The 24036-nt window shown below is 48.6% G+C and overlaps 1 protein-coding gene across 3 annotated transcripts; it reads left to right on the top strand.

The window, feature by feature from the left end:
- Nucleotides 1–7621: 7621 nt before the first annotated feature.
- Nucleotides 7622–23818, top strand: ECSIT (ECSIT signaling integrator). 3 transcript variants are annotated; one of them, XM_030300999.2, is made up of 9 exons: nucleotides 7622–7705; nucleotides 7918–8054; nucleotides 14164–14283; nucleotides 17719–18136; nucleotides 18523–18746; nucleotides 22292–22349; nucleotides 22466–22614; nucleotides 22814–22919; nucleotides 23477–23818. In XM_030300999.2, the coding sequence occupies exons 3-9, from the start codon at nucleotides 14188–14190 to the stop codon at nucleotides 23725–23727; spliced, it is 1302 nt and encodes a 433-aa protein (XP_030156859.1). In that variant the 5' UTR covers nucleotides 7622–7705; nucleotides 7918–8054; nucleotides 14164–14187; the 3' UTR covers nucleotides 23728–23818. The 3 variants fall into 3 exon arrangements, with proteins under 3 accessions (XP_030156859.1, XP_030156841.1, XP_030156849.1); XM_030300981.1 differs by having other exon boundaries at nucleotides 22235–22349; nucleotides 23477–23817; XM_030300989.1 differs by having other exon boundaries at nucleotides 7640–7709; nucleotides 22235–22349; nucleotides 23477–23817.
- Nucleotides 23819–24036: the final 218 nt, after the last annotated feature.

Genomic DNA, 24036 nt, shown 5'->3' with positions numbered 1-24036 from the left:
TCACATGTGTTTGCACCTGACAGTTGCTGTGTCTGCCTCCATAAAAACTTTCACTTTAAAAAGCCATTTTTAGGGGTGCCTCGGTGGCTCAGTCAGTTAAGCGTCTGACTCTTGATTTCGGCTCAGATTATGATCTCACGGTTCGTGGGATCAAGCCCCGCATTGGGCTCTGCACTGACAGTGGGAGCCTGCTTGGGATTCTCCCTCTCCCTCTCTCTCTCTCTGCCCCTCCCCTGCTTGCACTCTCTCTCTCAAAATAAATAAACTTTTTGCAAAGTCATTTTAAAAGCCCCCACTTATACCTGATGCTAATATAACACTGTATGTCAATTATATTTTAATGAAAAAATTAAAGGCCTACCACGCTATCTCCTTTCCTCGCTTTCTTTTTCTTATCATCTCCTGTTTTCTCAACTTGTATCTCATCCTGTGAGCATAAAAACTGCACGGGCAGGGCTTTGTTTGCTTTGTTCACCGCTCTGTCTCCAGTGCCCGTACATTGCCTGCATACAGCAGGCACTCAAAAAAGGCTCGCTGGGTAAAAGGAATTAAAGTTGATGAGCCAGGACTCAGACATTTGTCTGCAATGTTGGTGTTTAAGCATGCACAAAGGAAGGGCATAATTTCCAGGAAGTTCCTGGACTAAGGATAGTTGAGCTGGGGATCTCCTTTGTGTTTCCATCCTAACTTTCCCCAGAAGACCAGCTTGGGGGTGGTTAGGGGGTTGGGCCTCGGGCCACGGTGGGAGTTATGTAGGCCATTCTCCAGTTGCCCACTCCCTGGTCCAGGCATGAGCTCTGCAAGATGTTTTGTAGGAAAAACATCTGGTTGAACAATGGAGACTTTTTTAAAAAGGGGACCGGTGACTACCAGATGGGCAAAATTCAGGACACCCGACAACGCCAAGTGCCGGGGAGGCCGCAAGAACGTTGTGGATGGATGTGGGCAGTTTGTTGAGAGGTTTCAAAATGACAAGTGTCCTTTCCTTTTCTGGTGTTTATAATTTTATATATCAAGTCGACTGAGCCATGGGGTACCCAGATGGTTGGTCAAACGTTCTGGGTGTGTCTGTGAGGGTGTGTTTGGGTGGGATTCATACTTGAATTATAAACGGGAAAACAGACTGCCCTCCCCAATACGGAGGGGCCTCATTCAACCAGGCGGAAGCCTGAAGAGAACAAAAACACTGACCTTCTGTCCAGTAAGAAGAAAACGCCTAATGTCTGACATCCGTCTTTTTTCTCCCTCCAGACTGGAACTTCTTGGATCTCAAATTTGCCAGCTCTCACACCGGAACTTACATTCATTGGCCCTCTGGGTTCTCAGAGCTTCAGACTTGGACTAGAACTACATCGTCTGCTCTCCTGGGTCTCCAGCTTGCCAACTGCGATATTGGACTTATTAGCCTCCATAATCATGTGAGTCATTTCCTTGTAATAACACCCCCTCCTCTCTCTCTCTCTCTCTCTCTCTCTCTCTCGTTCTCTTTGTTTCTCTCTATTCTAACTGGTTCTGTTTCTCTGGAGAATCCTGCTATTTAACACATCTTCTGATCCAGAAAATCATTTTTAGAATATACCTAAGAAGTCCAAGTGGAGGTATGAAAAGAACATTTATTACAGTATCTTCTTGACAACAAGTTACCCTGGGGGCATCTGGGTGGCTCAGTCTTTAAGCGTTCCACTCTTGATCTCAGTTCAGGTCTCAGTCTCAGCTCAGGTCTTGATCTCAGGATTGTGAGTTCAAGCCTCATGTCTGGGAACCACGCTGGGTGTGGAGCCCACTTAAAAAAAAAAAAGAAGAAGAATAGAGAGAAGGGGGTTCTGGATCCATATTCCATGGGTTTGGAACATGCCCTGTTGCTTCCTGACTGTGTGACCTTGGCGAGATATCTTAACTTCTCTGTGATTCCATTTCCTCCTCTGGGAAATGGGCATATTGATAGTACCTGCTTCCTAGATTTCTTTCTTAACTTTTTACTTTTAGATAATTTTAGACTTACAGAAAAGTTCAAAAATAGCATAGCGTGTTCCCATTTACCCTTCACCTTGCTGCCCCTACTGTTAACATCTTATGTAACCAAGTACACTTATTAAAACTAAGAACTTAACCTTGGTACAATACTATTAATAAACTACAGCCTTGATTTGGATTTCTCCAGGTTTTCTACTCCTCCTTTTTCTGTTCCAGGACCCAATCCAAGATCTCTCATGGCACTTAATTGTCATGTCTCCTTAGACTCCTCCAGTCAGTGACAGCCCCTTGTCGTTCATGCCCTTGGCACTCCTCAAGAGAACCGGTCGGCAACTGTGTAGACTCTCTCCACTTGGTTTATCTTGATTGGATTGAGGTTTTCACATTACTGGGAAGGATACCAGAGAGGTGATGTTCCCTTCGCATATCGGGGGCTTATGATGTCACCGTGACTCACTGCTGGTGACTTTAACTTCCATCCCTTGGTTAAGGTGCTGTCTGCCAGGATCCGACACTGTGAAGCTTCTATCTTTCCCAGGGTTGTCGTGTGGACCGCGCGTAAAAGGGTCTGTGTCGGGGCTCCACACATACTGTTCCGCTGCGTTAGTAAAAACAAACACAAAAACACAAAAGACACAACTATGTAAAACGCCCTGTGCTTGAATCCACTCCTTCTGTAAGGATCAACAAGAAAATAAGAGCCATAAGTGCTTCAAGAGGAGAAGGGACACTGGGAGCCCCGAAGACGGCGGCCAGGTCGCCGACACGACCGCCACTCACGCACGCCCTCGCCCACGTCCGAGCTGAGCAGAGCAAACTGCGCCTGCGCAGAGCTGGGCTCCGGCGCTCTCCCAGCAGTGCCCACGTGGCTGTCAACGTGCTGGGGAGGGGGCGTGCACAAGTCCCCTGTACCGGCAGTTGATTGGCTGGCGCTCCTCTCAGCCTGGCCAATCACAGGAGTCTTGATGCCGCGGCTGCGCAGGCTTTCAGGCAGCCTGAGGGTGGCGCGCGCGCGTATCCTGTCCCCGCATGGCAGGGCCTTGCCTTATGGAGGCCAAGGGACTGCAGATTTGGCTTTTGCGGGGTGGATAACTGTCCTTGCCTGGAGCCTCTGTTACTGCCAGCCCCCCCCCCCCCCCCCGTTTTATGTGCTAATCCTCTTCGGTTAATAGCCTTCAACTGGGGCTTTCCAGGGGGGCCTGGGAGCGCCCTACTCCAATCTGACCTCATCTCGTATCACTTTTTTTTTTAATTATTATTATTATTATTTTTTTCAACGTTTATTTATTTTCGGGACAGAGAGAGATAGAGCATGAACGGGGGAGGGGCAGAGAGAGAGGGAGACACAGAATCGGAAACAGGCTCCAGGCTCCGAGCCATCAGCCCAGAGCCTGACGCGGGGCTCGAACTCACGGACCGCGAGATCGTGACCTGGCTGAAGTCGGACGCTTAACCGACTGCGCCACCCAGGCGCCTCATATTATTTTTAATGTTTATCTATTTTTGAGAAAGACAGAGACAGAGCTTGAGCAGGGGAGGGGCAGAGAGAAAGGGAGACACAGAATCCGAAGCAGGCTCCAGGCTCCGAGCTGTCGGCACAGAGCCCGACGCGGGACTCGAACCCACGGACCGTGAGATCATGACCTGAGCCGAAGTAGGAGGCCCAACCGACTGAGCCACCCAGGCGCCCCATTTGTCTTTTTTTAAGTAGACTTTAAAAAAAAATTTTAAATATGTACAACATAAAATTTACCATTTTTAAGTGTACACTTCTGTGTTATTAAGTACATTCACATTGTTATGCAATCGTCACCACCATCCATCACCAGAACTTTTTTCAGTCTTCCAAAATGGAAACTGTTGCCATTTAACGCTAACTGCCCATTCTCTATTCCCTTCAGCTCCTGGCAAACACCATTCTACTTTCTGTCTCTCTAATTTGCCTGTTCTAGGGACCCCCTATAAATGGAATAATATAGTATTTGTCCTTTTGTGACTGGTTCCTTTCATTTAGCACAATATCCTCAAGGTTCATCCATATTGTATCATGTATCAGAATTTACTTAATTTTTATTATTTTATATATTTTTTAAATGTTCATTAGAGAGGGAATGAGAGAGCATGGGGGAGGGGCGGGGGGAACAGAGGATCTAAAGTGGACTCTGTGCTGGGCCGCCTGGGTGGCTCAGTCGGTTGAGCGTCGGACTTCAGCCCAGGTCATGATCTCGCAGTCGGAGAGTTCAAGCCCTGCATAGGGCTCTGTGCTGACAGCTCAGAGCCTGGAGCCTGCTTCGGATTCTGTGTCTCCCTCGCTCTCTGCCCCTTCCCCGCTCATGCTCTGTCTCTCTCACTCTCAAAAAATGAATAAATGTTTTAAAAAAAAATTTTTTTTTAATAAAGTGGGCTTTGTGCTGACAGCCGACAGCCCAATATGGGGCTTGAACTCACAAACTGTGAGATCATGACCTGATCCAAAGTTGGATGCTTAACCCACCGAGCCACCCAGGTGCCCCCATGTTTTAAAACGTTTAAACTCAGCTATTACATAAACCAAAATGTATGGATCTTAACGGAAAGCTCAATGAATTTTCACATATATACTCATGTAGTCGTTACATAGCTCAAGCCATAAAATATTTCTTTTTAAAATGTCTTTATTGGGGCGCCTGGGTGGCGCAGTCGGTTAAGCGTCCGACTTCAGCCAGGTCACGATCTCGCGGTCCGTGAGCTCAAGCCCTGCGTCAGGCTCTGGGCTGATGGCTCGGAGCCTGGAGCCTGTTTCCGATTCTGTGTCTCCCTCTCTCTCTGCCCCTCCCCCGTTCATGCTCTGTCTCTCTCTGTCCCAAAAAAAATAAATAAACGTTGAAAAAAAAATGTCTTTATTGGGGCACAAGCAAGCACGCACACAAGCAAGATGGGGCTAAACTTTGGGCTAATTACATGGGGTCAACGTTCCAAGTTCAAAATAGATTAACATTAACAAGATGGCAGCCACAATTATGTCCTAAACAGTTCTGACGTTGTACTTAATCTTTTTCAAGCTGCCAGTGGTTAGAAAAGGCTTCAATGGAACAAGAGTCTTTGTCCATGTCCCCAGTTAGAATGCCAGCTCTCCAAGGCCAGGAATTTTTTTGTGTTCACTGCTCTTCCTCAGTGCTTAGAACAGTGCCTGTTATAAAGGCAAGCCCTCAACAGATTCCTGTTGACTCAATCTGAGCCTTCTTATGGTGGGGTGGGAAAAGCCTCAGCCTCCTGTGCACAACCTCCCCCATTCTGGCCCAGGGTCCAAGTCTCCAGCAGTGTTGAGGGAAGATCTTTGAGATCTCTTCAGTTGCTTCCCACTGTCGGCTCTGGGTCATGAGGGGCTCCCCTGCCTCACCCCTTGGACAGGGTGAAGTGGTACATCCATAGCATGTTGAAGATGCCCAGGACCAGCATAGCCAAGGTCAACACCCCTCAAATTTTAGAATGGCATCACAATGATGCCAGCTACCTAGCCCAAAGCCACACCATTCAGTGAGGTCACTCGTGAGTTTCAGGGGCAGCCGGCTGTACTCAGGAACCAACTGTGGACAGGTGGGTTAGAGGATCGGAGGTTGAGGGAAGGGGAGGGGAATGCAGAAGACCGTGAAGGTCCCCTCGTGTCCCCAAACCCAGGCACCGAAAATTAGCAAAGGGCTTTGAGCAGAGAAGTAACTCAGTAAGGCAGACTGCCCTGGGGCTGGGGAAAGATGCCGAAAGGCAGGGGCAGGGTAATTAGTCAGGCATGTGGAAGGTGAGCTACAGGGGGCTGTCACAAAGGGACTGGTGGTCTAAAGATTGGGGTGAGCATTAGGCACATTTATCCATTAATCTATCCGTTGTGGTAACTAACATCTGTTGAGCACCTACCATGTTCCAGGTCCTGTCCCTACAGCTGGGGACACTACACGTCACAAACAAATTCCCCCTGTCCTCATGGAGCTTATAGTAACCGAGCCCACAGATGTTCAATCCATGCAGGCAAGGAGGAGGGGAGAGGTGTGTCCAGGGTTCTTTACATGAAGCAGCAGAAGCCAAAGAGAGAAACTGCATGGTAACACGGGCACATCTGATCCCGGTTCGCGGAGAATCCCCACCAGGTCTGGAGAGAGCAGGGGTCAGAAGTGTGCCAAGGATTGTGTGAATGTGACCCTGGGGTCCCACCCAGCTGGATCCTATCTATCTTAGGGCGGGTAACCAGAGCCCTCAGCCACAGTCTGTGGGGTGAGGTGAGCAGGGGTCCCACTGAACCCTGGACAGCCGTGGACAGGGCGGCTGGGGGCCTGGTGTGGAGCGGTCAAGGCCCTGGGTCAACCTCTTCCCGGGGCTGGGGCAGAGAGAGACAGCGAACAATGAACCCCCTTAGCTGGGCCAACCTCAATCTGAGAACCTTCCTGAAGAGGTCCCTTCCTCACCTGGTCACCCACAGCAGTTGTCCACCCCACTCCCCTGTGCTGCCAGTCCCCCACACTCGCAGGAGTGTAGAGTGGGGGTGAGAGTGAAATGGAGAACGTCCCTCTGGGCCTGCTGACTCTGTTACAGAGTGCAGTTGATGTTGACTGTCTCCGGGGAAAGCAGGTTGTACCTGCTGAGAGCGCTGATGGCGAGGGAGAGGAGGGTGAACACACACCTGGGGAGGAGACAGGGGCAAGTTAGGTGCCCGCCCTCCTGGCCCCGCCCCTCCCTTCTGGCTCCGTCCCCGCACGACCGGAAGTCCCACTGGAGGCATTTGCTTGAGTCCAAATCACAGCCAGAGGCTGACGAGCACGCGCTGGCTGAGCACCCAGGAGCTCCTTTGGTGCGAGACCAAGTCAGAAGGCTGCACTGGAGGGGGCGCCATAGGAATGGGCTGGGGTGGTCATTGCCCTGTGGCCAAGTCTCCGCCCCAGGTACCGCCTATGCCCAGCAGCTTTATATATATATATATATATATATATATATATATATATATATATATATATATATATATATATATATATATAATTTATATAATATATAAAATTCATAAATATAAAATCCATATATATATAATTCATATATAAAATTCATATATATGTGTATATATATAGATATATATAGATATATATGTGTATATATATATATATCTCTCTCTCTATATATATATATATATCTATATATATATGAAATCCCATGAGGTTATTATAACTGGCCCATTTCAAGGTGAGATGACCCAGGCACAGATGAGTTAAGCAGTAGCCCAGAGTCAGGGAGCTAATTAGCAAAACTTGTCTCCTTCACTGCTATGTATCAGCCCAGTATCCTCAGCGACTAAAACTGCGCCTAGCACACGGTAAGCGCTCAATAAAGGTTAGGCGAACAAACGAAGGAATCCACATCACTTCTACCATCAATATTTTATTTCCACATTTCAGGTGGGAAAACTGGGCCTCCACCTGGAGTCACAGGCCGCCTAAGTCCAGCCTCCCAGCCCGGATCGGTCCAATCATTCCTTTCCCTGCCTTAATGGGGGTGCGGCTTGCCCTGTTAGGGGTGGGGCCTGGCTCAGTGTGAGGAGGGACCAAGTTCTTTCTGTCTTCCTATTGGTGCTCCTCCATTTTGGGCGGGACCTCTCTAAACCTGTGTTCTCGATTTGCTGTCTCCCCGGTGGCCCCTGACCTGGAAGCTCTCTGGGTAAAATGGCGGCGCCCAGAGTCACGACCGAGCCGGCTTGGAGTCCGCGGCTTGCCGCGTGAGTATGTAGATCGCCCGTGGGGAGGTGAGAGCAAACTGCTGGGTCCTGGGGTGGCCGGTTCTGGGCCGGCAGGACGGGAGCACAGCCCAGAGCGACCCAGCTGCAGGGCCAGGGCACCGTGACCTTTGGAGGTGCGGGGCGGGGACGTGCTGGAAAAAGCCGATCTCTGTATACTACCCTCCCCACGTCCCTAATCTCCTATTTTGCAGATGAGACAGCTGAGGCTCAGAGAGGTTAAGGGCCTCTCCCGAAGTCACGCCGGAAGTTGGCAGCTAGGCTGGAATTCGGACCCGCGTCTGTTTATCCCAAGGATCCCAGAATCCTGGCAGGCAGCCTCAGAGCTGCTGTAGGTACACCCCGCCACGGCGTTCAGATTTACAGATCATAGATGTTTTGTAGCAATTTAGCTCTTCTCCCCATTCAACTGATACTTGTTAGGCACCTGCTTTGTACCAGGCACTGTCCAGGTGCTGGAAACACAGCAATGAGGAAGACAGACAAAAATCCCCTATCTCCTGGGGTAGCCAGACATTAAACACGTCAGAAATGCAGGGAACAGGTGATTTCAGATGCTAATAATTGTTAACAGTGCATTCATCAGGGTGATGGGTGCTTGGATTGGGAGTGGGGCTGTGGTCCAGGAAGCCCTCTCATTTGAACATAGACCTGCACGACCAGAGACAGCTATGGACGAATCTAGGAGAAGAAATTTCCAAACAGGGGGAATAGCCAGTGCAAAGGCTCTGAGACTGGAATGAACTTAGCTTGTTTAACAAACAGCGTAGCTAGAGCTGCGAGAGCTAGAGTGATAAGAGTTGAGTTTGGAGAGGTAGACCCTGTCTACACCCCACCACGGGGTTCAGACTTACAGATCTGAATATCTGTGTAATATAACACTAGTGATTTTTAGGCAGAGAACACTGAATTTAGTTTACATTTAAAAAAAGCTCCCTCTGGCCATGGCAGGGAGAACTGACTGGAGGGGAAGTTGGGTAGGCCTTAAGGACAGAGATCATGGGATTGGGGTGGTGGCTTGCCGATGCAGAGAAATGGATGTATTTGGGATATTTGGGACGGACTTGGACGTACTCATCAGGACTACTTGGTGGACTGAATGGGGCAATGAGGGACGTAGCGGATGCAGAAATGACTTCTAGGTCTGTGGCCCGAATGACTAGGAATGGTGGTGTCATTCGCTAGGTGAAGAGGAACACGTTTAAGCAGGGATATCACTTTGGAGCAGATTAAGTTGGAGATGGCTGGGTACACGCCAAAATGGCAGTTAGGTATGGGGGTTGGAGGTCAGGACTGGCAATAACTGTTTGGAATCCATCAGAACATAGATTGTCATTTTTCAGACTTTAACACACATAGGAGAAACCTGGACTCTTATTAAAATGTGGATTCTGACTCAGGAGATCTGGGTTAGGGCTGAGATTTTGCTTTTCTTTTTTTTTTTAATTTTTTTTTTTAACATTTATTCATTTCTGAGACAGAGACAGAGCATGAACGGGGGAAGGTCAGAGAGAGAGGGAGACACAGAATCTGAAACAGGCTCCAGGCTCTGAGCTGTCAGCACAGAGCCCGACGCGGGGCTCGAACTCACAGACCACGAGATCATGACCTGAGCCGAAGTCGGACGTCCAACCGACTGAGCCACCCAGGCGCCCTGAGATTTTGCTTTTCTAATGAGCTCCCAAATGATGATATTGATATAGCTGATCCCTGGAACACACTTTGAGTAGTGAAGATTCAGATTAAGGTCTCAATCTTAGCAGCATATTAAAGTCACTGGAGTGTTTTATTTATTTATTTATTTATTTTTTATTTATTTATTTTTTATTTTTTTATTTTAGAGAGAGAGAGCGTGAGCGGGTTGGGGATAGAGGGAGGGAGAGAGAGAGAGAGAGAGAGAGAGAGAGAGAGAGAGAGAGAACCCCAGACAGGCTCCATGCTGAGTGCTCAGCGTTGGGGTGCCTGGGTGGCTTGGTCGGTTAAGCGTCCGACTTCGGCTCAGGTCATGATCTCACGGTCTGTGAGTTCAAGCCCCGCGTCGGGCTCTGTGCTGACAGCTCAGAGCCTGGAGCCTGTTTCAGATTCTGTATCTCCCTCTCTTTCTGACCCTCCCCTGTTCATGCTCTGTCTCTCTCTGTCTCAAAAATAAATAAACGTTGAGTGCTCAGCGTGGAGCCCAGCTCGGCTGATCTATGACCTTGGGATCATGACCTGAGCTGAAGTCAAGAGCTGGGTGCTCAACCCACTGAGCCACCCAGGCATCCCCATTGCTGTACTTTAAAATGCTGATGCCTACCTTTAGATTCTTTGATTTATTATATCTGGTGTATGGCCTGGGCATGGGAATTTTTAAAAGCCCCCAAGATGATTCTAATATGAACAAAGTTTGAGAACCATTAAAGCTGCCTACAAGAATACAGAGAAGAGGGGCACAAGTTGAAAGACACTTCAGGGTAGCAGACAGCAGATTCAGGATGTGGGCCTCTTTGCAATCTTAGTACTCAAAGTGTGGTCCCCACACCAGCAACATCAGCATCATTTGGAAGCTTGTTGGATGTACAGGATCTTTAGCTCTACGCCAGACTTGCTGAATCCAAATCTGCATTTTAACAAGATCCTAAGTGATTCGTCTACACATTCAAGTTTGCAGACATTGTAGCTTTAAAGAAGGAAGTGGGTCATGTCAAAAAGGTGGGAGGAGGGCCTCACCCATGATGTATGTTTCTGAGAAATTGAGCAAAATGAAGCCTTAAAAATAATCATTGGCTTTCATAAGTGCAAAATGCAAAAGGGGCCTTTACAAATGGTATTAGTGGAGTGGTTGGGGCAGCAGCCAAGTTGGAGAGAGTGAGGAAGCATAATGTGTATACACCTCTTGGGAGAAACTTTACTGTAAAGGGAGCAGAGATATGGAGCAGAGGCTGGAGGGAGTCTTCAGGTCAAAATGGGAGATGTTAGAGAAAGTTTAAATGGTGATAAGAAGGATCCAGACATTTCCCATCTCATTTTATGAGGTCAGCATTATCCTGATACCAAATCAAACAGACACTAAAAACTACAGACCAATATCTCTTACAAATATGGATGTAAAAATCCTCAACAAAATAACAAGCAAACCAAATTTTAACAACATATAAAAAGTATTATATGCCATGATCAAGTGGAATTTATCCCATAAAAGCAAGATTAGTTTAAAATCTGAAAATCAGTTAATGAGATATACCATATTAATAAAATAAAAGATAAAAACTACATGATTATTTCAGTAGACGCAACAAAACATACTTTACAAAATCCAGTATCCTTTCTGATAGAAGCATTCAACATCTGGGTATAGAAGGGAATTTCTTCAACCTTATAAAGGCCATGTATGAAAAACAGACAGCTCACATCATACTTAACGATAAAAGACTGGACACTTTTCCCCTGAGATCAAGAATAAGAAAAGGATGTCCACTCTTGTCACTTCCATTCAACACTATACTGGAGGTTCCAGCAAGGGCACTTGAGAAAGGAAAAGAAGTAAAAGATACCCAGTTTGGAGAGGAAGGGATAAAACTATACTTGCTGATGATGTGATCTTGTATATAGAAAAGAATCCAATAAAAAGCTATTGGGACTAATAAGTGAGTTCAACAAGGTTGTAGGATAGATCAACATATAAAAATAGTATGCCAATATAGACATACATATAGTGCCATACTGGCACTGAACAGTGTGGAAATGAAATTAAGAAAATAATCCCATACGTAATAGCTTCATAAAGAATGAAATATGAATAAATTTAACAAAATAAAAGGCACATACAGTGAAAACTATAAAACACTGTTGAAAGAAATTAAAGATGATCTAAGTAAGTGGAGAGGTATCCCATGTTCATGGATCAGAAGACTTAATATTATTAAGATACCAATATTCCCTAAACTGATCTGTAGACTCCATACAATCCCTATCAGAATCCCTCTGACTTTTTGCAGTCATTGACAGCTGATTCTAAAATGTATATGTAATTGCAAGGGACCCAGAATAGCCAAAACAACTTTGTAAAAAAAAAAAAAAAAAAAGTACAAAGTTGAAGGACTTACACTTCCTGATTTTAAAACTTACAAACTATAATAAAACAGTGTAGTGCTGGCTTAAGACTCAATATAGATCAATAGAATTGGGAGCCCAGAATTAAACCCTTACATTTATGGTCAATTGATTTTCAGCAAGAATGCCAAGACAAAAAGTACACTTACCACGATGAGCACTGAGTAATGTATAGAATTGTAGAATCACTATATTGTACAGCTGAAATGAATATAACACTGTATGTTAACTATACTGGAATTAAAATTTTAGAACTTAATTTAAAAAAGAAAAAGAAGGGGCGCCTGGGTGGCGCAGTCGGTTAAGCGTCCGACTTCAGCCAGGTCACGATCTCGCGGTCCGTGAGTTCGAGCCCCGCGTCGGGCTCTGGGCTGATGGCTCAGAGCCTGGAGCATGTTTCCGATTCTGTGTCTCCCTCTCTCTCTGCCCCTCCCCCGTTCATGCTCTGTCTCTCTCTGTCCCAAAAATAAACAAACGTTGAAAAAAAAAAATTTAAAAAAGAAAAAGAATGCCAAGACCCAGAAATACAGAAAGAATAGTCTCTTCAACAAATAGTCCTAGGGCAACTGGATATCCACATGAAATGAACCCCTTTTTCACACCATACAGAAAAATTAATTCAAGGTGGATCCCAGGACTAAATGTAAGAGCTAAAACTATTAAACTCTTAGAGAAAACATGGGAGTAAATCTTCATGACCTTGGGCTAGGCAGTGGGGTTTTTTTGTTTGTTTTTTGTTTTAATTTAGTGGGTTTTTTTTTAATGTTTATTCATTTTTGAGAGACAGAATGAGCAGGGAAGGGGCACAGAGAGGGAGACACAGAATCTGAAGCAGGCTCCAGGCTCTGAGTTGTCAGCACAGAGCCCAACGTGGGACTCAAACTCAAGAACTGCGAGATTATGACCTGAGCTGAAGTCGGACACTCAACCGACTGAACCCCCCAGGCACCCCTTAATTTAGTGGTTTTTTTAGATATAACATCAAGATCACAGCTATAAAAGAAAAACATAAATTGGACATCATTGGAATAAAAACTTGTCCTGCAAACAGTAACATCAAGAAAGTGAAAAGTAGTCTAATGAATGGGAGAAAGTATTTGTAAAACACAAGGGTCTAGTATTCAGAATATATAAAGAACTCTTACAAGTCAATAATAAAAAGATAAGTAACCCAATTTTTTAAATGTACAAAGGATCTAAATAGATATTTCTCCAAAGAAGATACGCATTGGCCGATAAGGGCATGAGAGAATGTTCAACATTGCTTTTTAAGGAAGTGCAAATCCAACCATGAGATATCACTTCACATTCACTAGTGTGTCTGTAATCAAAAAGACAACAAGAATTGGCAGGGATGTGGAGAAATTGGAACTCTTACATGTTGCTCATAAGAGTGTAAAATGGCGCAGCCACTTTAGAAAATCGTTTGGCGGGTGTGCCTGGCTGTGTCGGTTGGTAGAGCATGCACCTCTTGATGTGGGGTTGTGAGTTCAAGTCCCACATTGGGTGTGGAACGAGCTTAAAAAATTAAAATGAAAAAATAAAACAGTTTGGTAGTTCCTCAAAATGTTAGAATTAACCATATGTCTCAGCAATTTGACTTCTGTGTATCTACCCAAGAGACGTGTAAACACTTTTTCACACAAAACTTCCACCCAAGTGTTCATAGCAGCATTAGTCCTAATAGTCAAAAAGTCGAAACAACCCCAACTATCCGTCAACTGAGGAACAGATAAATAAAACATGGCTATATCTGTATAATGGAATTTTTTGACAAAACAAATGAAGTCTGTTACATGCTATGACATGGTTAGCCTTAAACACACGCTAAGTGAAAGAAGTCAGCCACAAAAGAGCACGCGTCATATTGTACAAACTACCCGGAATAGGCAAATTACAGAAACAGTAAGGTTAGTGCTTGCCTGGGGTTGAGTAATGAGGGGAAATAAGAGAGAGCGCCGATTGGGTATAGGTTTTCTTTTTGGGGTGACAAGAATGGTGTAAAATTAGATTGCAGTGGTGGTTGTACAACTCTGAATGTACTAAAAAAAAACCATTGAATTTTACACTTGAAAAGGCTGAACTACATGATACGTGAATAAAGCTGTTAAAAAGAAAGAATGATCCAGTAGGGAGGCAGGCCATGGCAGGAACAGATTCCTCAAGGCCAAGGTTTAGCCCAAGAAAATCGGGACGCTTGATCGTAACAGCCATTGTAAGTCCATGCGGTGAATGAAGAAACCAGTGGGGCTGGTGAGTTGGCCATGCAGTCTGGAACACGGCCACAGCCCAGAAGGGGTCTCCTCTCCATTAGTTGGCTGATGCTGTCTTTTCTCTGTCTCGGCCAGGTGGTTGTCTGACAAGTGGAGGCAATGAGCTGGGCCCAAGCCATCCTGCTGGCCCGGGGCCTCTCTCGGGGCTGTGGAGTCATCTGCGGGGCCACCGTCACGGGACCCCCCTTCTCTCAGGTAACCACCAGCTGAACAGTCGTCTGCTCACCCCGGCCGGCCTCTCTGCTCTGAGGGCCAGTTGACCCCGCCTTAATTCACTTTAAGAAGGGCTGGTGCCCATGCGGGTAAGGGAGTTGAATTTGGAAATAAGGATTTGTGAGCTAAGTAGATGCGGGTGGTGACTGTGGGTAACCCCTGTATCCACTTGTTGAGATTTGGGCAGAAACTTGAACTTCCATCCCTTCCCGGGGTGACCAGATGGCCCAAGCCAGTCAACGGGCATAGATGGCTACCACAGCGATGGTGGCCGCCGACTTTGTTCTGTTGTGCTTCACAAACAATGCGGTTTTGGGTTTTGTTTGTTTGTTTTTACAAATTGAGGGTTTGTGGCGACCCCGTGTCGAGCAAGCCTGTTGGTGCCGTTGTCCGGCAGCGTTTGCTCACTTTGTTCTCGGTGTCCCGTTTTGGTAATTCTAGCAGTACTCCAGACTTACTCATCATTATCCTATTTGATCTGGAATCAGTGATAGCGGCTTGCCGGAAGCTCAGGCGCTGGTTAGCATTTTTTAGCAATAAAGTATTTTTTATTTAAGGTACGTGCGTTTTTTTGAGACTTAGTGGTATTGCACACTTTATAGGCGACGGTGTAGTGTAAACATAACTTTCGTGCGCACCGGGAAGCCAAAAAATTGATTTGACTCCTATTATTGTGACGCTTGCTTGATTGCTGTAGTCTGGAACTAAACCCTCGATATCTCCGAGCTATGCCTGTACCTCCCTTACCGAGCACTCCCTCTGGGCCAGGCCGCGTGCTATGCTTTTTGTTATGCTTTTATCTCATTGGTACTGTCTCCCCTTCTTTCGGCCATTCTAGAGGTTCCTTTCAATGTTTATTTATTTTTGAGAGAGAGAGAGAGAGCATGAGCCAGGGAGGGTCAGAGAGAGAGGGAGACACAGAAACAGAAACAGGCTCCAGGCTCTGAGCTGTCAGCCCCGAGCCCGACGCGGGGCTCGAACCCACCAACCGTGTGACCCAAGCTGAAGTCAGATGCCTAACCGACTGAGCCACCCAGGCGCCCCGCTTCCTTTCTGATTTTTAAAAAAAAATTTTTTTTTAATGTGTTTATTTATTTTTGAGACAGAGAGAGACAGAGCATGAGCGGGGGAGGGGCAGAGAGCGAGGGAGAGAGAGTATCCCAAGCAGGCTCCATGCCGTCAGCGAGGAGCCCGCCTCTGGGCTCGATCTCCCAAATCGTGAGATCATGACCCGAGCCGAAATCAAGAGTCAGACCCTTAACCGACTGAACCCCTCAGGCGCCCCTCGCCATATATTTTTAAAGATGCCGTATGTAATAACCATTGTAATTTAAACATTCAATTCCATTTCAAGTCAGAAATTTGGTGGTGTTGCCATCCACACATGGGTTAGCGAACATTTTTGTACTGAGGCAGTAAGTATTTTTGGCCTTGCAAGCCACACGGTCTCTGTTAGAAACACCTGGCTCTGCCCCTGTAGCACAAACACAGCCCCAGACTAGACGTAAAAAATGCGCGTGGCTGTATTCTAATCCACCTTTAGTGACGAAAGCAGGCCGTTGGCCATATTGGCCCCACAGGCTGTAGTTTGCTGTCTTACGTTGCGGAGGGATCTCGCCTGTCCCCAGTAGCCTCCATTCTTCACTCTGGGGAACAAGATCTTCTTGACCCAAGAGAAACACCGTCATAACAGAAGGGGAAGCCGAGGCCTGAGCAGTAAAGCGGGATGTGGTCATAACCTAGCAGAGGACAGGCAAGCCAAGATTCCTGCCGACTCCAAAATCCGCCTTTTCTCTTTTAAGTTTTTGAAAGCTATCTTTTGAATAGACAATACGGCTAGTTACAGCGGGCAATTTGGTTCAACATTCAAAAGGTTCCGGGGCGCCTGGGTGGCTCAGTCAGTTGAGCGTCCGACTTCAGCTCAGGTCATGATCTCGCAGCCTGTGAGTTCGAGGCCCGCATCGGGCTCTGTGCTGACGGCTCAGAGCCTAGAGCCTGCTTCGGATTCTGTGTCTCCCTCTCTCTCTCTGCCCCTCTCCCGCTCATGCTCTGTCTCTCTCTCTGTCATAAATAAATAAACATTTTTTAAAAAAAAGGTTTTTTTAATTAAAAAAAAAAAGTTCTAAGGCTACACCATGACCCCACTTAGCTCCCCTCTCTCTCGAGGCAAGAGATGTTCCCCACTTCACGCATTCCCTTCCAGATATATTTCACAGGAGCAAAAAAATTATATACATACAGTTGATTCTCATTATCCACCGGGGTTATGTTTGACAAAGTGGCCGCATACACTGAACTAGTAAATACTGAACTGTCGCTTCCAGGGAAATGTGGGGTCGGTTCCTGCGAGCCTCTGCTCACAGTTTCATCAGCGAGTCAGTATCTTGTTGGATGTGCATTTCTGTTTAAAGACATCTTATTTAATATATATTGTTGGCTCATTAACGTTGAACTCACCGCCGACAGCACTATAACTCAAGCCTGAATGTAGCTTATCTACCACACGGTATTTTCTCTGTAAGGAACAGCAGAGCCTTCTTGCCTGTAGGAACGCTGGACGGCCCGTCAGTACTATGCGTGGGGGCCATTTTCAACCGCAACAGCACCGACCAGAAGATGTGGAAAATGTGCACTAAGTAAATCTCTAACAGGACGCTTGTCGAGAATACAAGGGCTGAATCCAGAAGGCTGAGCGTCACCTTATTCCATCTCAGCTGGGAATGAACGGGCTTGGGTGACTCAGATTTCTCACTGCACAGCCTGTGTCTGTGAATGACCGGGAAAGTGCTGAGAGTATCGGTGTTGGGATTGCAAATCAATGTAGCAAGCAGGCAAATTTCCAAATACGGAATCCACAACTAATGAAGATCCCTTGTGTGTCAGTGGGTGAGGCTTCTTTATACCTATGGGACCCTACTGAACGCACCACTTCAAACATTGCTTGCTTTGCTTTCATAATATATACCCTGGGGCTCGTTCTGGGTCACACAAGACCCTCCTCAGTGTGTCTGACGGACGCAGGCGCCCCTCGTCCAGGTTCATGGCCATTTGCTTAACCATTTCCTTGCTGATGCACGGCGGGGCCGCTTTCCCCTGCTACGGTGGACAGACAAAAGTCATTGGGCACAGGTTGGTGGATAGCTGAGGATTTAAAAACCAGACGCAGGATCGCTGTATCCGAGAGTGTGTGTTTGTTATCCTGGCGAATATTGCCGAGCTGCCTCCGTGGGGGTTTTACCATTGTTTTCTCACACTTCGTAATGGTGCCTGATCTTGGACTTGTTACCACAGCACCACACAGGCCTCCGAGGCCCTGAGGGATGCCCGCTGGCACCTTTCCCAGGAAAGAGCCGGCCCGGCAGTCCCCCAGGGACCCTGGGAGGGGCCAGATTCCAGCAGCGGTTTCTCTGTCCCCAGGTGTCCCTCCAGGCCCCGCGGGGTCTCCACTGGAGCGCAGCCACCCACAGCTCTGACTCCTGGCTGGTCCCTCCCCCACCTAAGCCCCCGAGGGGACCCACCAGGGCCCTGGCACCCCACGAGGAGCTGTTTAGGCGGGCACCAGATGGGGCGCAGGACAAGGCGAACTTTGTGCGGGCCGTGCAGACCTTCGGGCAGCATAACGTGCACAAGCGGGGCCACGTCGACTTCATCTACCTGGCCCTGCGCAAGATGCGGGAGTACGGCGTCGAGCGGGACCTGGCCGTCTACAACCTGCTGCTCGACGTCTTTCCCAAGGAGGTCTTCCGGCCTCGAAGCGTCTTCCAGAGAATCTTCATCCACTACCCACGGCAGCAGGAGTGCGGGATTGCTGTCCTGGAACAGATGGAGAACCACGGTGAGGCCGGCAGGCCCAGGGGCAGGCAGCGGGCTCTCCCCCCGGGACGTGGGCCCCTCCGTCGCTCCATGGCTCCAACTTGCCTTTCCTCGGTCTGTTTTGCTGGCTCGCGCCCCCTGCCCCCTCCCTCCATCTCTCCTCTGTCTCTGGTCTCTTTCCTCTTTCATCTCTCCCTCTGACCTTTCCTTTAAATTCTGATTCTTTTCTCCCTCACCGTCATCAATTCCTTGACTAAATTCTTCCTGTCTCTGGTTCTTTCCATCTGGCCCTCCTCATGATTCGCTCTTGGTCCCGGCTCTTCTGGCCCTCTCCGTCTCCCATGTCTCTGTCGCCCCTTCTCCCTCCTGCCCCCTCCCTGAGGCCCTGCCTGCTTCTGTCCGACACAGGGGTGATGCCCGACAAGGAGACCGAGTTCCTACTGATTCAGATATTTGGACGTAAAAGTTACCCCATGCTCAAGTTCGTGCGCATGAAGCTGTGGTTCTCCCGCTTCAAGAATATCAACCCCTTCCCACTGCCCCGGGACCTGCCCCAGGACCCCGTGGACCTGGCCAAGTTGGGCCTGCGGCACATGGAGCCCAACCTCAGCGCCAGGGTCACCATTTACCAGGTATCCACCCCCGTTCGCACCCTCGGCCACAGCCGCGGGCTGAGCCTTGCTAGATTCCCGTGGCCCTCACTCCTCCCGGCGGCTTGACCTCTGACCTCTTCTCCCGCCCCTCTCCCCCTACTGTCTGTATTCTGGGCATCTGGCTTCCTTTCTGCCAGTTTTCTTCTCAGGCTTTTGTGCTCACCCTTCTTTCTGCCAGGGACACTTGTCCCCAGGACTTCATGTTCTTCAGGTCTCGGCTCTGCTGTCCCTTCCTCAGGATCCCCTCCCTGACCACCCTAGCAGAGGCACACTGGGTGCTTGGCTTGGTTGCTCATTCACCACGACTCAGTTTCCGCTGTGTCTCTTAAGGCTCAGCACAGGGTCCGGCACAAAGCTGAGCTCAGCAGGTGTTTGCCGAATGACTGAATGAAATAGTCCACACACAGACACACACACACACCAGTGTTCTAGGGGCCCCACTCATGCCAGACCACATGGGGGGATCCTGTGGTCCTGAAGGCTGACCCCAGGTAGCAGATAGTTTCTCTCAGAGCTGCTGGTTCTGAGATGGAGAAGCACTGGGGGCTCTGGGAGCCCAGAAAGGGCAAGGAGCACGGAGGGCTTCCTGGAGGACGTGAGGGTGAGCTGCACTCAGGCAGGACAGAAGAGACAAGGAGAGCATTCTGGGCAGAGGGAGCAGCCTGGGCTGGGGTTCAGAGGGCAGCTGGAGTTGCTGGAGATGTAGAAAGAGCTTCCTTTGGCCAGTGCAGGAGGTCGGGGTTGGGGAGAAGAGACCAGGAGGGCACCAGGTTAAAGAGCGTGGTTTGGACCTGTTGGTGAAGAGGGAGCCACATAGAAGTTTTGAGAAGAGGAAGGATGGGGTGGGAGCTCTGTTCTGGAAGGAGTTTCTGTTTCGAAAGCATCCTCTGGTGCTTGGCCACGTGGGTGTTGAATGGGGGCCGGGTGGGGCTGGGTGGGCAGAGGACCGAGTTAATAGGAGAGTGGGTGATGGGGTGTCCGGGTGAGAAAGGACAGAGACTTGGCCTGGAGCATATTCCAGAGGAAAGGTATTCTTTAACTCACGTCTTCCTTTTGAAAAGTAAAGCTTTAGAAGCCAAGTGGTACTCGAGAACACAGGATGAAGAGTTCTCCCACGGCCTGGTCCCCAGTCCCCACTCTCCTTCCCCGGAGGTGACCACATCTGTGTCTCCTTCCAAAGAGATTCTGTGCACTTGCAAGCCGATCTAGCCTTTGTATTTATTCTTTTCTCCCCCTAATTATGAAAAGCACGTACAGAAGGGTTGAAAACATGGTAAAATGATCACCAACACTGCCTAGATCTCAAATGGGAACGATCCAAGCTCCATCAAGAGGGAATTGTCTACATAGATCATAACACCTCAGTCAGGTTGGTAAAAAACAAAACAAAACAAAACACAAGTGAAAGGTTGAAGTATGTTCAGTGATCCAGTTAACTCCCTTCAGCATGAGAAGAGAGAGGAAATAAAAGTTCATACATCGATTTGCCTATTTTCACAAAAATAAATAATGCCAAGATAAGTCTGAAATGGGTAGAAATCATTATCTCTGGGCAGGTAGAGGAGATGGGGTAGAGAGAACAGGAGTGGAAGAGAGACATCTGTTTAAAATGGATCGACAGTTCAACTATGTAAATGTTTTAGTGTATTTTTTTTAACGTTTACGTATTTTTGAGAGAGAGACACAAAGCACGAGCGGGGGAAGGGCAGAGAGAGAGGGAAACACAGAATCCGAAGCAGGCTCCGGGCTCTGAGCCGTCAGCCCAGAGCCCGATGCGGGGCCCGAACCCACGAACCGTGAGATCATGACCTGAAGGGAAGTCAGACGCTTAACTGACTGAGCCACCCAGGCACCCCAATGTTTTAGCGTATTTAAAACAAAATCAAAGAAATGGGGAGGAGGGGGAACCACCATACTGGCAACAAACAGAAACAAAAGGGATCGGACGAAACATCTCCTTGATGGCAGAACCACTGAGACAAAAAGTTCTTCTGAGTCAGTCATCCAACTGCCCATCCTCTGTGGCATCTATTCTAAGAACACACAAATCTGTAGAGAAATCCCAAGCTTAAGTCCCACAGCGTTATGGTTAGCAGTAATATCCAAACTGTGTATTTTGATGGATAAGTAAAGGTGCTACTGTTAATAGGAACCAAGATTTTTAGTGTGCGAGAAAAAGAAAAATATACAATCAAAATGCTAAAGAAAGGAGAAACATGTGTGAAATTTAAAATGAAAAATCCATATTAAAAAATCAGACTAATTATATTTTTCAGTAAAAAGACCCAGGAGCAAAACATATACTGTGTCTCCCTCCCTCCCCTTCACCCCGCTCCTCCCCCAAAAACTTCTTTAAAAATGTTTCTCTGGAGCACTGGAGTGGCTCAGTCAGTTAAGCCTCCGACTCTTGGTTTCGGCTTAGATCGTGATCTCACAGTTGTGAGTTCAAGCCCCACGTAGGGATCTGTGCTGGCCGTGCTTGGAATTCTCTCCCTCTCTTTCTGCCCCTCCCAACTCATGCTGTCTCAGTCTCTCCCAAAATAAATAAACAAACCTAAAAAAAAAAAAAAAAGTTTCTCTAATGAAGCAGCCTTCTACCCGTGTTCTGCACCTTGACTTTTGCTGTTTTTATTTAAGAATATGGCTGGGAGTTTATGTCCATACCTATTGATTCACCTCTGTTCTTTTTAATTTGAAAGGATGGATGATATGTGTTGCAATAGTTGTAAGCTCTCAGACATTTCAATCAAAGAATAGATGCATTTTTTTTTTTAAGTTTACTTTTTGAGAGAGAGAATGTGCGCACGTGCCCGGGTGCATGTGAGTGGGGGAGGGGCAGAGAGAGAAGGGAAGAGCCCAAAGCAGGGCTCGAACTCAAGAACCATGAAATCATGACCTGAGCTGAAATCAAGTCAGGTGGTCGGTGGGACTGAGTTACCCAGGCACCCCAAGATGCGTTTTTTTTTTTTTTTAATTAAATTTCATCTGGTTTTTTGAATCACGGCAGTATGTAAAATCAAAAAGATATAAAACGGATTTCCTTTCCTCCCAGTTTTCTGCAGAGGCAAACCCTGATTTGCTTCCTGTGTCTCCTCAGGAGCACACTGTGCATGTGAAATTATTTTTCTTTTTAAACCGTCACAAGCACAGAGCCCTTAGTACGTGCCAGGCCCTGTTCTCAGCATTTTGGGACCTTCCGAATTAAGTGCTGTCATCCCCATTTTGCATCTGGAGAAACGGAAGCATCCAGGTACGTTGGCTGAGCCACAGTCACACAGCCTGTGGCAGAGTGGATTTTAGCGCAGGTAGGCGGGCGCCAGGGTCCCCTCTGTGTGCCCATCTTCAATGTCAGCGGCTCTTGCCAAAGCGGATAGAAATGAAGAAGGGGTGGGCTTGAGTCGATGGGTAGGAGGCTGAGAGGAGCCCTGAATTTGCCGGGACCTCCCGCTCCCCATTTCTCTCCCCAGCTCCCCTGTAGGGGCTGGGGCCCACAAGCTTCCTTCCACCCCTGCTCCTCCTTGCAGATGCCTTCTGCCAAAGACTCCACAGGTGCGGCACACGCCACTGAGTCCCACATTGTAGGTAAGGCTCTGGCCTGGGGTGGCTGGGTTCTCCCCAGGCCTGCTGGGTGGGCTCCGTGGGCCTTCGGGTAGAGCCCCTCAGCCAGGGCTCCCTGGGCACGTGTGTCTCCATACCAGGCATCCAGACTCCCGATCAGCAGGCTGCCCTGGCCCACCACAACCCAGCCCGGCCTATCTTCGTCGAGGGCCCCTTCTCCCTGTGGCTCCGAGACAAATGTGTCTATTATCACATCCTCAGAGCTGACTTGCTGCCCCCGGAGGAGAGGGTGAGAGCCCAAAGCTTGAGTGGGGGCATGAGTGTGTGTGAGGTGGGGGTGGGCTGGCACCACCCTGAGGGCTCATGTGAGATCTCAGAGGTGCAGGGGGGAAGGGGAAGGGAGGGATAGCCCCTGGTGTGGGGGGATAGGCTTCAGCCGGCTGCGAGATCCTGGGCCTCCGACTGCCTGCACCCCCTTCCCCGGGTAGGAAGCGGAGGAAATTCCAGAGGAATGGAATCTCTACTACCCGATGCAGCTGGACCTGGACTATGGGAGGAGCGGCTGGGATGACTACGAGTTTGACATCCATAAAGGTACAACTGGGATGGGCACCAAACACCAGCTGAGGTGAGGCCTCTGGGGTAGAAGGCTGGCACCCAGGCTGAGACCTAGCCCAGTCGCCACATGCAGACCCAGCAGATGCCCAAGTACGTACACACGTGTACACACACACACACACACACACACACACACACACCCCTCACTCCCCAGGGGCTCCAGGCCTGTCAGCCCTGGGTCATGGAACACCTCTGTGCTGGCTACCGAGTGTGACCAGGACAGGCTCAGTCCTTGCCCTTAGGCAGCTCTGGCCAGTGGGGGAACAGGCAAGTCAAGTTATATTCTTGGGGCCTAAGGGGAGGAGCACCAGGCTTCAGGTGGGGTGTGGGGAGGACTTCCTGGTGGAATGTCACAGAACCAGGAGGCATCACTTAGGTGAAGCATGGGATTGGCAGTCTAGACAGAGGGGATATCTTGTGCAAAGGCTTGGATGCGCAAGAAACATCCGCCTGTGGCCCGGAAGGGGTGCAGGCACGGGGGTGCTGCTCCAATCCCCACGGCACAAACTCTGAGCGCCTGTTTCTCCCAACAGTGGAGGAAGGCCCTGTCTTCGCCATATGCGTGGCGGGTGCCCACGACCAGGCCACGCTGGCCAGGTGGATCCAGGGCTTGCAGGAGACCAACCCAGGCCTGGCCCAGATCCCCGTGGTCTTCCGCCTGGCGGGGTCCACCGGGGAGCTCCTGGCGACCTCCTCAGGACTGGAGGAGCCGCCCCCGCCCCCACCAGAGGGCCAGGAAGAAGAGGAAAACAATCAGCAGCGACAGCAGCAGGGACAGAGCTGAGGCTGATTGGTCACCAGCACAAACTGTGGACTAGTGTAATAGCATGAGGTGCCCTTTGAATGTACAGCAAATAAAAGTTTTCCGGCTCGGGGCGGCCTTCTCTCTTCTCTGACAGCGTGGCGTCTCTGCCCCTTTAATGTTTGGTGGCCTGGTTTTTCAAGGGGTCTGCGGCATCCGGGACTGACAGATCAAGCTTTCCCTTTGTCTTCACCTGACAGCTCCTACCCTTCCCTTGTCACCCTCAGGATGCATTCGGAATAAGTCGTGGGGAGAGGAGCCCCTACCTCCCAGGGTCTACGGGCCCATCTA

This window comes from Lynx canadensis, chromosome A2, assembly GCF_007474595.2.
Source record: "Lynx canadensis isolate LIC74 chromosome A2, mLynCan4.pri.v2, whole genome shotgun sequence".
NCBI lineage: Eukaryota > Metazoa > Chordata > Mammalia > Carnivora > Felidae > Lynx > Lynx canadensis.
This window is presented reverse-complemented; position numbering and strand designations above follow the sequence as displayed.

Coding starts and splice junctions, on each gene's coding strand:
- ECSIT (XM_030300981.1), top strand. CDS start 14,188: ATGAGCTGGGCCCAAGCCATCCTGCTGGCCCGGGGCCTCTCTCGGGGC. Junction 22,615..22,813: donor TGCTGCCCCCGGAGGAGAGG/GTGAGAGCCCAA, acceptor TTCCCCGGGTAG/GAAGCGGAGGAAATTCCAGA. Junction 22,920..23,476: donor CGAGTTTGACATCCATAAAG/GTACAACTGGGA, acceptor TTCTCCCAACAG/TGGAGGAAGGCCCTGTCTTC.